This window comes from Leiobunum rupestre, chromosome 1 (assembly GCF_980474605.1).
Source record: "Leiobunum rupestre chromosome 1, qqLeiRupe1.1.hap1, whole genome shotgun sequence".
In the NCBI taxonomy this organism is placed as follows: Eukaryota; Metazoa; Arthropoda; class Arachnida; order Opiliones; family Sclerosomatidae; genus Leiobunum; species Leiobunum rupestre.
The window spans coordinates 37,747,338-37,763,603 of NC_143384.1; the positions used below are offsets into that span (position 1 = coordinate 37,747,338).

At 37.5% G+C, this 16,266-nt stretch overlaps 1 protein-coding gene across 1 annotated transcript; it reads left to right on the forward strand.

The window, feature by feature from the left end:
* The first annotated feature begins 908 nt into the window (after positions 1–908).
* LOC149962302 (uncharacterized) lies at positions 909–10,729 on the forward strand. The gene is made up of 5 exons (XM_090168787.1): positions 909–1,015; positions 2,978–3,231; positions 5,563–5,649; positions 10,453–10,539; positions 10,605–10,729. The coding sequence occupies exons 1-5, from the start codon at positions 964–966 to the stop codon at positions 10,662–10,664; spliced, it is 540 nt and encodes a 179-aa protein (XP_090024913.1). The 5' UTR covers positions 909–963; the 3' UTR covers positions 10,665–10,729.
* Positions 10,730–16,266: the final 5,537 nt, after the last annotated feature.

Genomic DNA, 16,266 nt, shown 5'->3' on the forward strand with positions numbered 1-16,266 from the left:
TTTGGTAATTTCCATGCTTATTGTTATTAATATAGAGTTTTAAGTTGGAAAATATTCCCAGTAAAATTTCCCGCTCGGTAAATTTCTGTATCAACTTTAATTAATTTAATTAATTTTATAAATAGGTATATCCACTATATATAAGATACTACACTTTGGTCTTAGAAAAAAGACCGAGTTTCTTAATTCTTTAGGCATACACCCGAAAAAAGCTTAAATTATTGATTTTTTTTAAAAACCTTATTCTATAAACACTAGGCCGTATAATAATATTATGAAATCAACGTTTAAATGGTTAAAATGGTCATTAACCAGTTGGTTATATTGGGTACGGTGCCATGCATGGAGACAGTTATGCCAGCGTTCTATTAGCATGTTGAATGTGTTGAATTTACATCACTGGTGCTTTTTCCTTGGTATTCTTTGGTATAAAAAATCCAAGTAATTAAATAATTATCGTAAAATTTGATAAAATTTTCAAGCGAAGAGATATTACACCTTAAAATACAAATACTCACATTTCCCCGGGAGATACCGGTACCCCAGCTAGTCTAGACTCTAGAATAAGAACCATTAAAAGTAATATATGTTTAATTTTTCCGGAAAATTAACCACTCTAGAACTTATTACGATACTTATGTGGCAACAAACCAATCAGAAGGGTTTTTGGTTATGGTTTGTTAAAAATGGCGATTGTTCAATGACGCGAAACAAAGCTTATAAGTGTTTGTCCACCAAATGTCGGTGCGCGTAAAAAACGGGTGAAATAAAATGTATCTTGACACGACAATAGAAGCCAAACGGGATGCGTTACATCAGATCATTGTTAACAGCCAAATATTTTGAAATTTCCAAATTTATATTAATCACGTTCAAGGGCAAATCGCAAAGGGTTGTTCGTTATAAAATGAAACGTTTCCCAATACGGAAATTATTCGTTTTGAATTCTTCTCCGTTGTTATAATGAGTGCGATTCCAATTTGCGTTCTCCTTGTCTTGTTCGTCTTGGCAAATGGTAAGTTGCAATTTGAAATCATTGAACGGTTAAACCACACCTAAAGAACGTGAGCCGAGGAACTTGTTGCAGTGTAGATTGAACGCTAAAACTCGTTTCAACCTAATAGGTTAAACTAGCCTCTGAACTATAAATAAATTCTTGTTAATAGATTAAGAAAACTCAGCGAGAACCTGCGAATAGCATTGGCAAAAGTAAATATTGAGATAAAGTCTAATACTATCGTCTCGACCTGCGACATCTTATTTATGGGGTAAAAAATTCTTGGCTTTGGTGATGCCTTCCTCCACGCCACTTTTCAGGAACATTAAGTGTATCGATGTACTCCGCCGCGGTAAAAATGGATCGCTTTAAAATACGCGGATATTAAACTTTCGCTCGCGATAATTTGATAATTTATTTTCCAAAATAAAGTATATAAAGTAGATATATGATTGAACCTAAAATACGACATTTTAAAAACAATAATACGCCTTTATAAAATAGATACACATGTAACTTAAATCAGTGCTTTTAGTAAGCCTAATATGACGTGATATCGCGCTAGCCACAAATTTATGTCATGTGGAGTATATTACAAGAAAAAGAATATTTAAACGGATTTAAAACTTAAAAAGGTAAGAATTTTAAATGACATTAAAATTTGACTTTTTTCGTGGTTGTTAATTAGTTGACATTCAGTTCTATAGCCAGAATTAATTACATATTAATTGGTTTCATAAAAATGACTAGCTAAGGGTTAGGTATATTGAAGCATTGTTGAAGAATTATGAAAATGATTTTTTCGAACTGGATGTAACCTATAAAGCTATTTCCGAGTCGTTGTTGATGGATGGAAGTCTTTAGCAAATACTAGATAAACAATGCTTAAAATACAACAGAGGATAGAAACGTAACACCTAAAATTTCGGTTTGGGTTTGTTTATTGACTGAAGCCTTTGCTCTTTTTTCAAATTCACCCCTCAAATAAAAATTACACTGTGTAGATTGAACTTTCGGAGCGTTTAAAACTGCAATAGGCGGCCAAGGTTGCTAATTACGTGGCATTTTTATTCACTGTATTAAACTAATCACTTAATTAAAATCTTTAAACGAGATCCAAACAAAACCGAGCGCGAAGTAAAATACTAGGCTAGCGTTTCTGTAACAGAAGCGGACGATTCGAGACGTCGAAAGTGAGGACCGAAACAATGTGTCCCAAAATTCCACGGAATGCACTACTTTTCGCGGGAAAATATGTGGAATAAAGTGCTTTTCTATTGGTGGAAAAAACCACGTGATCGATAGCTCTTTAAAAAGGATGTCAACTACCGCAAGATGAATTTATAGACATATATTTTTTATGTTATATGAAGGATGGTACATGCTATATTGGATAACATGAGCCAAGGTAGTTTGTCCATTATCATACTTCTCTCAGTGTTCGAGAACGATTATCTCCGATAACCGATTTCAAACGGTTATCTTTAATATCAAGGAATACTTCCGCGCAAGTTCCAAATCAGATTGACGGAGAAAAATCATAACACCTGCGGCAGAAATCGAACCTACAACTTTTGGGTTATCGTCCCAACGCCACTACCATTGGACTACCGAGGCCACGAGTAAATGAATGGCTCGATTGGGTTCGCTTGACGGGTTACATTTTATCCCTTAGCTTTCACCCTAAAAAGTGAATCAACAGCGCTTTCTGTGAGGTTTCACATCGGGTTTCACCATCGAAAGTCTCGCTTATATGAGGCATAATTTTACTCCGACTACGCTGAAGATGGCGCCACACGATTTAAGGTGCTTTCCCACTTTTATTTAATAATGGCACGCGACGCAAGCTCGATGACAAGATATTATTTGAACGCGCCGTTAATAAATAGAAGTGAGAAAGCCCCTTAGTGCTGTATGGCGCCATCTTCAGCAATTTCGCGGGGAAAAACCTGTCTCATTGAATCCTCTACTTACTTGTAGGACAAAACAACGCCAACGGGACATCGAGCGACAATAGCAACGGCAGTAACTCAACGACAGCTAGTGCTAAAAGCGCGGAGACCATAGCGTGCCAGAAGAAATACAGCAACGAGGAAGATGTGACGGGTCGAGGAAGACTGTTCGATAACTGCAACGCTGATTGCCACGGAATCGGATTCTTCTTCAACTTTTACTTCCGAACGTTCTTAGGATTAACTCCGATGCCCCTTGGAACGCAGTGTGGCGATAACAAGGTACGATTTGGACACTTTGTCTATACCGACACACTATTCTTCAGCTACAGCTGAATTAATGACTTTAAAAGTCACTTGGTGACTTAGGTCTAAGGTGGTGCCTTGGGTATTAGTCTAGCTGATTATTATTATTATTTTATTATTAATACAGAGGTCATACTATAGTGAGTTGCAGGCTAAGAAAGACAAAATATATAGTACAGTCGGCGCAAGGATACCTCAGACCATTTCCGGCCAGTCGACCGCGCGTAATTTAAATTTGACCACTTTACAGTCAATTTCAAATTTCGTGAGTTTCATCGTTTTTTCGCGCCATCTAGGAACCGAAATTGGAATCTATTTTTTAATTTCATGTTGTCATGAGTTTAATTACTGAATGCAGCTAAAGAAGGTTCGATAATTGAAGCTCCAAATATTTTAAATAGCCCAAGGTGTTACTATAAAAAGCATGATAAAGGTTTATTGTTAACAAGTAAAGAGAAAAATATAATTTTAAACGTCTATAGCTCATTAAGACAACGTTACCCCCAAGAAAGCGTGGTAACTATTTTAAAAGAAACTGCCGATTTAACTGGTAAGACGTAGAAATAAATTTACAAAAATAAATAATTATACATACTATTTTATATTTAAGAATGATAGGAATGCCTTATCTTTTAAATTTGCTCGCCACCACAATTATGAAATTAAAAAATAAAGATTCCAATTTCGGTCTCTAGATGGCGCTAAAAGACGACAGAAAGAGCAAAATTCGAATTTGACCGTAAAATGGCCAAAATTCAAATTTCGCGCGGTGGAATGACCGGAAATGATCTGAGGCATCCTTGCGCCGATTGTACTATATATTTTGTCTTTCTTAGCCTGCAACTCACTATAGTAGTTTATCATTTTCTGTGGAGAGCAAGCATGATTACCAGGTTACTTAAAGCCAGGAGCAACAAACACACAAAAGAACGCAACCCGTCAAAAGTCGTGAAATGCTCAGCGTAAAGGTTCGTCCAATGAAATTAGTACACAACACTGCGTTAGCTTTTTTAAAGGCTAGCTGTGTTCTCCTTGTGTTTGTTGCTCCTAGCTTAAAGCAAGTGTCGGCTCTAGGTGAAGTAGCTCTTTTTTCAAACAGATGTCGCTAGCGTCGAAATCAAACAAGACGCTGAAGATACATTTTGACCCAAAAGGTCGGACATAAAAGTATGCTTCGCGTTGATTGGCTCGTTTGTAAATTTGTCAATAACTTCAATTATAGTAATTGTTTACAATATATTTTATATGGGATATATAATTTAGGTTAAAGTTCACTAACGAGGAGACTACCCGAGGTGATAATCACCGATTTTGTTGAAACTAGGTGGGTATGTAGACCTTATTTTAACATGAAATTTCACAAAGGGAAAAGTTGCAATGGGCATTAGTTTTGCCATGGCAACCGAAAATGTTTTTGACAACACAGTATGTATATTTCCCATTGAAAATAACATGGGAATCTGAGCACTTCTGTGAAAAATTTAAAAACCAAAAAAATAGATCAACATTGACAAATGAAATTAATTTTATGATATTTTGATGAATTTTGATCAATTTGATAAAAATATGTAAAAATTGATCAGAATCGGTAAAAATGGAGAAAAGCGAAATGTGAAGATAAAAAAGTTGTATTTGCCAACTAATCGCCGAATCGACGATAATAATTGAATTTTATCGAAATTAATAAAATTGAATTAAGTTGTTTAAATTTGATCAAAATTAACAATTTTAATTAGACTTATTATCATAATTTTTTACCCTTAGAAGTGCTCAGATTCCCATGTTATTTTCATACTGTGTTGAACAGAGAGATACAGTGTCCATGCTATAAAGCAAGTGGTGGCTCTGTCATAGCCACCTGTATTATGAAAAGGCCCCTATTATAAGAGATGGCCATGAATCTATCCGTGGTGCCATCTATTTATGGCAAGGGAATATAAAATTTAAAATAGCCAAATGATAACGTCGTCAGAGAGCCATTGTAGAGTATTATGGTTAGACAACTCATGCTCTATTTTCCGCATTCAGAAAGTAAAGAAAATTTCCCGATAATTTTCCCACGTTTCATTTTTCCGGAAAATTAACAACTCTATTTTATTTTATAGAAACATCTATTTCATGTTCCGTGTGAAACAAGGTCTATAATAATAATAATAATAATAATAATAATAATAATAAAAAAACTAGCTAAAATTTGGCCCGAATTCCGAATTTTTCGAACTATTCTGTAGCCCCTTAAGTGTCAACGAGGTTTAGAGCGCTTTTAAAGGCAAATGTTCACAGAACTCTGTGTCTCTTGGAATGTAGCAATGCGTCGGAGGAGTGTGCCACGACGTTGATGTTGTGCAAGACTGTCAAAAAGCCACCGGAAACACGCTCAAGTCCATCAAAATGGTCGGTATATAATACATCATTTTGATAGAAGTGTCCATGCATACAACACGATATACATTCACAAGTTTAAAGGGAATATAGCAATTTTCTGTTTCTGTTCCCCTTAAATAGTTTCTTCTGTTGCCCCTTAAATATTTACTTCTGTTGCCCCTTAAATAGTTCCTTCTGTTGCCCCTTAAATATTTACTTCTGTTGCCCCTTAAATAGTTACTTCTGTTGCCCCTTAAATATTTACTTCTGTTGCCCCTTAAATAGTTACTTCTGTTGCCCCTTAAATATTTACTTATGTTGCCCCTTAAATAGTTCCTTCTGTCGCCCCTTAAATATTTACTTCTGTTGCCCCTTAAATAGTTCCTTCTGTCGCCCCTTAAATAGTTACTTCTGTTGCCCCTTAAACAGTTACTTCTGTTGCCCCTTAAATAGTTACTTCTGTTGCCCCTTAAATATTTACTTCTGTTGCCCCTTAAATAGTTACTTCTGTTGCCCCTTAAATAGTTACTTCTGTTGCCCCTTAAATATATACTTCTGTTGCCCCTTAAATAGTTACTTCTGTCGCCCCATAAATAGTTACTTCTGTTGCCCCTTAAATATTTACTTCTGTTGCCCCTTAAACAGTTACTTCTGTCGCCCCATAAATAGTTACTTCTGTTGCCCCTTAAATATTTACTTCTGTTGCCCCTTAAACAGTTACTTCTGTCGCCCCATAAATAGTTACTTCTGTTGCCCCTTAAATAGTTACTTCTGTAGCCCCATAAATAGTTACTTCTGTTGCCCCTTAAATATTTACTTCTGTTGCCCCTTAAATAGTAACTTCTGTGGCCCCATAAATAGTAACTTCTGTTGCCCCTTAAATATTTACTTCTGTTGCCCCTTAAACAGTTACTTCTGTCACCCCATAAATAGTTACTTCTGTTGCCCCTTAAATAGTTACTTCTGTTGCCCCTTAAATAGTTACTTCTGTTGCCCCTTAAACAGTTACTTCTGTTGCCCCTTAAATATTTACTTCTGTTGCCCCTTAAATATTTACTTCTGTTGCCCCTTAAATAGTTACTTCTGTTGCCCCTTAAATAGTTACTTCTGTTGCCCCTTAAATATTTACTTCTGTTGCCCCTTAAATAGTTACTTCTGTTGCCCCTTAAATAGTTACTTCTGTTGCCCCTTAAATAGTTACTTCTGTTGCCCCTTAAATATTTACTTCTGTTGCCCCTTAAATAGTTACTTCTGTTGCCCCTTAAATATTTACTTCTGTTGCCCCTTAAATAGTTAATTCTGTTGCCCCTTAAATATTTACTTCTGTTGCCCCTTAAATAGTTACTTCTGTTGCCCCTTAAATATTTACTTCTGTTGCCCCTTAAATAGTTACTTCTGTTGCCCCTTAAATAGTTACTTCTGTTGCCCCTTAAATATTTACTTCTGTTGCCCCTTAAATAGTTACTTCTGTTGCCCCTTAAATAGTTACTTCTGTTGCCCCTTAAATAGTTACTTCTGTTGCCCCTTAAATATTTACTTCTGTTGCCCCTTAAATATTTACTTCTGTTGCCCCTTAAATAGTTACTTCTGTTGCCCCTTAAATATTTACTTCTGTTGCCCCTTAAATAGTTACTTCTGTTGCCCCTTAAATATTTACTTCTGTTGCCCCTTAAATAGTTACTTCTGTTGCCCCTTAAATAGTTACTTCTGTTGCCCCTTAAATATTTACTTCTGTTGCCCCTTAAATAGTTACTTCTGTTGCCCCTTAAATAGTTACTTCTGTTGCCCCTTAAATAGTTACTTCTGTTGCCCCTTAAATATTTACTTCTGTTGCCCCTTAAATATTTACTTCTGTCGCCCCTTAAATATTTACTTATGTTGCCCCTTAAATAGTTCCTTCTGCCGCCCCTTAAATATTTACTTCTGTTGCCCCTTAAATAGTTACTTCTGTTGCCCCTTAAATAGTTACTTCTGTTGCCCCTTAAATATTTACTTCTGTTGCCCCTCAAATAGTTACTTCTGTCGCCCCATAAATAATTACTTCTGTTGCCCCTTAAATATTTACTTCTGTTGCCCCTTAAATAGTTACTTCTGTCGCCCCATAAATAGTTACTTCTGTTGCCCCTTAAATATTTACTTCTGTTGCCCCTTAAATATTTACTTCTGTTGCCCCTTAAACAGTTACTTCTGTCGCCCCATAAATAGTTACTTCTGTTGCCCCTTAAATATTTACTTCTGTTGCCCCTTAAATATTTACTTCTGTTGCCCCTTATATAGTTACTTCTGTTGCCCCTTAAATATTTACTTCTGTTGCCCCTTAAATATTTACTTCTGTTGCCCCTTAAATAGTTACTTCTGTTGCCCCTTAAATAGTTACTTCTGTTGCCCCTTAAATAGTTACTTCTGTTGCCCCTTAAATAGTTACTTCTGTTGCCCCTTAAATATTTACTTCTGTTGCCCCTTAAATAGTTACTTCTGTTGCCCCTTAAATATTTACTTCTGTTGCCCCTTAAATAGTTACTTCTGTTGCCCCTTAAATAGTTCCTTCTGTCGCCCCTTAAATAGTTACTTCTGTCGCCCCTTAAATAGTTCCTTCTGTCGCCCCTTAAATAGTTACTTCTGTCGCCCCTTAAATAGTTACTTCTGTTGCCCCTTAAACAGTTACTTCTGTTGCCCCTTAAATAGTTACTTCTGTTGCCCCTTAAATATTTACTTCTGTTGCCCCTTAAATAGTTACTTCTGTTGCCCCTTAAATAGTTACTTCTGTTGCCCCTTAAATATTTACTTCTGTTGCCCCTTAAATAGTTACTTCTGTCGCCCCTTAAATAGTTACTTCTGTTGCCCCTTAAATATTTACTTCTGTCACCCCATAAATAGTTACTTCTACTGCCCCTTAAATATTTACTTCTGTTGCCCCTTAAACAGTTACTTCTGTCGCCCCATAAATAGTTACTTCTGTTGCCCCTTAAATATTTACTTCTGTTGCCCCTTAAACAGTTACTTCTGTCTCCCCATAAATAGTTACTTCTGTTGCCCCTAAAATATTTACTTCTGTTGCCCCTTAAATAGTTACTTCTGTTGCCCCTTAAATAGTTACTTCTGTTGCCCCTTAAATATTTACTTCTGTTGCCCCTTAAATAGTTACTTCTGTTGCCCCTTAAATATTTACTTCTGTTGCCCCTTAAACAGTTACTTCTGTCTCCCCATAAATAGTTACTTCTGTTGTTCTTAAATATTTACTTCTGTTGCCCCTTAAATAGTTACTTCTGTTGCCCCTTAAATAGTTACTTCTGTTGCCCCTTAAATATTTACTTCTGTTGCCCCTTAAATAGTTACTTCTGTCGCCCCATAAATAGTTACTTCTGTTACCCCTTAAATATTTACTTCTGTTGCCCCTTAAATAGTTACTTCTGTCGCCCTTTAAATAGTTACTTCTGTCGCCCCATAAATAGTTACTTCTGTTGCCCCTTAAATATTTACTTCTGTTGCCCCTTAAACAGTTACTTCTGTCGCCCCATAAATAGTTACTTCTGTTGCCCCTTAAATAGTTACTTCTGTTGCCCCTTAAATAGTTACTTCTGTTGCCCCTTAAACGGTTACTTCTGTTGCCCTTAAATATTTACTTCTGTTGCCCCTTAAATATTTACTTCTGTTGCCCCTTTAATAGTTCAAATATTGCCGCTTCTTTTTATGGCTTTTGATATTTGTGGCGTTGCTTAGTGGTGGTTTGTTGCTGAGGTAATCCCTAAATTGTTAGAATGCTCCGTAAAGAATCAGTTTGAGGTTATATATCGTTTGCTAATACTCGCTATAAATGGTTTTTACCGAACTAGCCCAAGTTACTCTAAGCTTCGGATAAACCTGGTGACATAAATATTGTGATGCACCAGAAATATGGAACCTTATACTGGCTTTAAAGGGGAACGGCCAAGCTTTTCCAAATAACGCCTTATTTGCGTATCAAAAGATCAACAAGACGTTCAATATACTTACACGTACCTTATTTTGTCTTGAAAAAATAGTTTTGGGTTTGAATTGTCGCCGCCATCTTAAGGTGTATCGTCAGCCCCAGCACGATCTTAGTAAGAGAACTATTCTAACTTTTGAAATCGCGCAATTTAGGCTTAGGTCTCGTATAACTGGAACACGCCGCGCGTTCAAAATAAAAAGAGCAAATCTTTCGCGACTTCAGCAGCGCGCGCTTTCATATTGTTTTTCAATTTTAATCAAGTAAGGAGTCTCTCGCTGATTTCTCCCCAGGTGTCGCAGCGGACGCGCGCTTTACTAAGAATTAACCGCTTAATATTTTTCGATGCGGTTTTCGGCATAAATTTTAGTTTTTAACAGGCTATAGCCTATGGGGCTATTTTCCTGGTTAAAGCTTGACCGTCCCCCTTTAAGATGCTGTAAACCACGAAACCGCTGAAGATTACACCAATAACGTATTTATTTTATCTTAGAGATAATTTACTTATAAGTCGAGACGTTGCCCTGGTTTAATGGCGTCGCAAGACGTCAGTTTTGAACCACGTTCACACTAGACACTTTCGAATCCGTTTCATTGGGAGCAATGTTAAAAATAGACTAAACATAATCATTATCTCTAAGTTGAATAAATTCAATAGACACCCTTTTGAAAAGGTGTAGGCGAAACTTGTCTACACTCATACACTATCGCTGGAAACCAGTTTTGATGGTTAGTTTATCTCAATTTCATTGGTCAGAACTGGCATTCAAAGCGACCGACAGTTTGAAAGGCTTAGAAACGCATGAATCTAATTTCATCGAATGAACGCCACTGACGTGTCCAATTTGTTTGTCGCAATCACGCAGGGGTTCGGCTCCAAGCAATGCCAGATGATCTGCGAGGGAAACGAAAACGCAGATATCGATAAGAAGGACGGAACTCTGTGCTTTGCGGTATCAAATACGGTCTTTATTTCAAGTCTTTTACCACCAATTCTGAGCATTATTTTCTTTAATAGTGGTTCGTGGGGAATTGCGAACGAGGGAAATGCGTCAGAGAAGGGATAATTGGAAGATAATAATCAGAAACACTTTCGATGTCAATTTATAATCAATAAACCTTCGCCATTTTATGTTTCTATTATTTTTCATTTTATTTTGTTCCCTGATCAGCGGATAAACGATTAATTGACCTTTTCAGTTTGCATAGCGCCACGTGACGGCCAAAGCGAAAAGCTCATAAACAACTGGATTTTAATCTGCTAATCAGATGGTTTGTGATTTACTTTCTGCTTAGGTGTAGTGGTAGAGTGGTTAGCACATTCGCCCGCCACCAGAGGAGCCGGGTTCAATCTTAATCACTGGTTTAAATGGTTTTCCCCTTGTTGAGGTTAATGGTATAAGTTATTGATGAAGGCCTAAGGTGGTGCCTTGGGTATTAGCCATGCTATCTTAGCCTATAGCAGACCAAAATCCACTAGTTTACAAGTTTCTCGGGTTGGACGCTGTGTGGTTCTATATAAGCTGAAAAGGGCCATTTCTTCTTTAAAGGCAGCTAAATTTGAATAGCGCTATCTTGAGTTTAGTCCGAGTAAAAACACTGACGACTGAAAATCAAGGAACTTCATCAAAGTACGCCAGGCGCCACCTATTAACGACTGCCGGAACTTTTTATGTTGAAAATAAAATTCCTTGTGACGCTTCTTTTATTCATAAAATAGAATGCTCTATTGTTACGTGTAAGGTAGGTTTAGGATGTCAAAATAATATTTGCCATTTAGAAACATTTAAGTAATAGCACCGTTAGTGGCTCTTAAGACCTCTCCACCATCTCTGATTATTCGTATTTTTATTTGTTTTTATTTTAATCTCTCCGCTATATTTTTATACTTGTTTATATTTATTCCGCTCGCGTTTTAATATAAATAGCCTTTTCACTGCCCATTAGTGTGTCACAATCCTAATTTTATTTAATCATGTAACGAGTTCTTGTTATTTTAATAAAATAAAAATAAACTAGTGTATCATTTTACAAAAGTTCTTGTTGATCTGCTGTTATAAAATTTAAACAAGTTATGGGCCCAACTCGCTTATACTGAGCAACACTACTATCCATGATGATCAACTGAGCTCAATACGAAACCGATGACACAGAGGCGGCGTATTCTGCAGTCCTAGAGATATACCAATTTGCTTTCACTACAAAGGTCCAGAATGTGATGGCAGATTGCGAAGCACTAAAGGAGATGTGGGATAAACTCTTAAAGATCTTTGAACAAAAGTCATCCAACCGGCTCCGAAAATTACTCGTCCCGTTGCTTTGGGGTGGCGGAGTGGTTAGCACTTTCGTATCGCCGCAAGAGGAGCCGGATTCGATTCCAGCTTGTGGCACTGGGTGAAAATACGGAACCACTCCTTCTGCGTAGGTGGGGCCTAGGGTATTAGCCTAGCTGATTGTAAGAGCTAAGAAATCTTCCGAAGATGACGTGGTCACCCATCTTGCTCAAATGCGTTCCATATGGTTTGACATTCTGACGACAGCAAAGATGGAAAAGAACGTTTCGTTTGATGACTGTATCCTGGTTGCTTGCATTTTCGAGTCATTGCCGCAAGACGAATACCGAGATATTGGGATGCTCTGGGACACGTTGCCTGAAGAAAAGCAGACTGTCGCTGAGCTGGAGCGCTTACTGATTGGTCGTGCCACACGTGACGGGAACGTCTTTGAAGATTCATCTGGTCTACTAGCTCGTTAAGATGGTAGAAGGAATGTCAAGAACTGGCGAACAAAGTCAATCATGTTCAAGTGCAAGACGTTTTGACATCTCGCAAGGGACTGCACAGATAGAAAAAAAAACCGTCTGGAAGCCTAAGAACTGGAGGAAACAGTAGCAACACTGGTACCAACAACGTCAGGGGTATTTTTGCGGCCAATGGCTTGGTTGCTCATACTATGGCAGAAACCGTCTGGTATTTCGACTCCGGAGCTACGCAGCACATCACCAATGACACTACAAAGTTCATTATGTTCAGGAAGTTCAACAGTCCAGCTACTCTACAAGTTGGCAACAAAGCTCAGATGACAGTAGAAGACGATGGTGACATTCGCGTACGATTCAATGTCGCAAAGTCCGTTCGTCACGAGATTATCTACAACGTTTGACACATCAGCGGTTTCACTTGCAACGTTTTGTCCCTGAAAACCGCCATGAAACGCAATATCAACCTGGAATTTCGAGCGACTGCGAAATCCTGGGGCCTGCATGAGAAAATCAAGGGCAAAAGACATTTACATCTTCCTGGGAAAGTTGAGTCCCTGTTCCGGTAAGACATTGCTGTGAGCAGCCATCGAGTTCCATATACCTTGTCACTGATCCAAGGAATGATAAAATGGTGGACTTCCGAGTCTGGCATGAACGATTAGACGATCAAGAAAGACGACATGCCACTGAGAGAAAAAAGCCCTGTTCAAATTACATGAAAGTGTTGGAAGCAGGGGATGCCAAGACGTTTCTGTAAATATAACAGCTTATTCCGTATTATAATTTTACAAGTAATTTTATGTTAATTTAACATGATGAAATAGCTGTAAATAACACAGGAATAAAGTCTGCCAAATCAACATGAATAATAGTCTGGAGTACGTGAACCTTATACGTAATTTAATTGGCATATAAAAGTTGGTTTTACACATCCGTTGGTAGAAATTACTTTTTACATCTCAGTAAATTCGATAAGTAGCAAAAAATTAAATCAACAAACATTATTGTAGAAAATACACTAACACGTTTAGTCAAATTTACGAATATGAAACTGAATTTTTGACATGGTAGCTAGGGAAAAAACAGCTAATATACAGGTCCGATCTCAGATTATCCAATAACATATAATTAAAAGGTTATCCGCACAGACAATTCGTTGAATTCCGGGGCTAAACGGGTCAAATCCCTCAGAGAGGCCCAATAATGCACATTAGCACACCTTGTTCTTGGGTTTTTAAAAATTAGCCTTATGTTCAGTCCTTTTTGGTTAGTATCTCTTAAAGTTTCACGCGTAAGGTTCATTTCTAGTATATAGCTAAGGTAGCCTACGTAAAGAGACTATATTTCAAAATATAGCACGATTTTAATTTACATGTTTCCGTAATTACTGATACACCGCTATTTCACTAGTAAAAATGATTTTGTTTCAAAAATAACAATAAAGTCAGAAGACTTTGGAACAAAATTTTACATGTTTTACGAGGCAACTGGGTTTTCAGGTTTGCCAGATAGGTATTAATTGTGAGCCTCTCTGGTTCAAGAGAAATCGGGCAGAGCCTTTAGCCTCTCTATAAACCAAAGTAAATGATCACGTAAGTAAATCAATTCGACACACGACTAAATATTAAAACGCTCGCTCTTTTCCGAAAGAAACACTCGCTTAGGTTGTATCAAATATCTCGCGGTGTTTATATTTATTCAGTTTTCTTACTTATTTCTTACAATTTGTATGACGTTTTAATTAAAATTTAATTAAAACCATTTCAGGCCGATAATGGATGACTATAAACACAAAACATATCATGACTCTATCATTAATAGATTTCAAAATAGAGTTTAGTCAATCCCTGCCTTGGGCAGTGCACCCAAAAATATAATTTTGGGCAATGTCGGAATCGAAAACATTTCCAAATCACTTCTTGGTCTGCAGGGTGAAGGATTATCAAAGAAATTACCATGCATTATGCATAATTAAATTGACGGGGTTCAGATGCTATTAACTAAGTAGATGAAGGGTGGTCGTACAGTGCGCACCCCCACAGCAATGGAACAATAAATAAAACTGTTTAAAAAATGTGTGTGCTGAAATAACCAGTTTTTCAAAAATACTGGCTCTCCGATGAATTACACGTTTGAGTTTTTAAATTGAAATTAATGGATTCCAGTATATCTACAGTGTCAGATATGCTATAAATGTTTTTAAAGAACTTCAATGTGAATCTTACTGAAGCTAGTAAATTTTACATAATGAACTGTTAATTTTACACTCTCGATGTGTGTAATAAATACAGCTGCAAATATTCCTGAACATTTTTACAATGTCCTTCTGTACATTTTACAAGACCAACCCATTTTTATAGAATACAGGCCATTTATGTACTTATGTTCCTGTATAAAATAAAGGATACGTGTAATTTGTACAGGATTATTCTGTACTAGTTGTACACACACGTTTCATGTTCATATCTTCTGTTAAATTAAAGGATAACAATAATTATCACAGGATTATTCTGTGCAAGTGATATACAGACGGTTCATGTAAAATTATCCTGTTAAAACTAGGGTTTTTTCTCTCAGTGTGTGGCGGCTACTCTGAAGAAACTCGGTTACGATATTGTCAATCATGCAGGAGACTAATAAGCTGTGCAAAAGATGTATCATTGGTAAAATGACTTGCCATAGCTTTCTCACTCGGTTGGATAGAGCCACGAAACCAGGAGAAGGAATTCATTCTGTTCTCTGGGGCCATCACCAACGCCATCAATGAAGGGAAAACTCTATTATTTTCTCTTCAAGGACGAATATTCCGGCATTCGTATACATATTTCTTGGCCAAGAAATCTGAGGTCGTTGATCGTTTCCAGGATTTTCTCGCATTCTGCAAGAAACATGAGCATATCGTACGAGAACTTAAAACGGACAATAGGACCGAGTACGTCAATAATGAATTCCGCAAATTAACGACGCAAGAAGCTGGCCTGAAACATCGAACCTCAGTGGCATACACTGAATGTGAGAATCGAACAATCATGGATTCCGTTCAAGCCATGCTGTATTCGAAGCCAGATCTACCTCCAAAACTGTGGGCTGAAGATGTCAACACGACGACGTATATTCTAAATCACACAGCTCCAACCCGCATCAATGGGAAGACGCCGTACGAACTGTGAACTGGGATGCCGAATCATCCAGATCCGTCGATGTTCCCGAAGACGTCAGTTCATCCAAACATCTGTTGATGCTCTCCTCCATCGCTTCACCGATCAATTCGAGGTTACCAATGAAAAATGTACGCGAGAAAATCCACGCCTTTTGACGGGTTGCGTACTCCTTGTGTGGGGTGCTGTGTTTGTTGCTCCTAGATGGGATCCACGCCAGTTACGTGGGCAAGTCAGAAGCAACAGTCCGTTGCATTAACCACTACCGAGGCTGAATTGGTGGCCGTTACGGAAGCAGCCAAAGATATTGTCTGGATCAAAGCCATCAAGAGGTCCTTAGCCATCGGAAGAGAACACGAGATTCCAGTTCTGCGCTTTGACAGTTGACGCCGAAGCTATCAAATACATAATTTCATCATCGCGCAAAGCACATCAACATGGGTTCAATTTTACGTGAGAGAACTGGTTCAAGATGGTCAAATTGAAGTCACTTACGTACCAAGCGAAGAGAAGTTGGCGGATATTTTGACGAAACCATTATGCGCCGACGTATTCACGCACCTTCACCAAAGCCTGAATCTCCACGCATTTAACCATATCTTCGTCGATGGAGGGTGTTGAAGATCAACGACGAAGATAGTTCTTTAACATGGAGAGGTGTTTTTAATTTAATATCTCCGCTATATTTGTATATTTGTTTATATTTATTCCGATCGAGTTTTAATATAAATACCCTTTACACTGCGTATTAGTGTGTCACA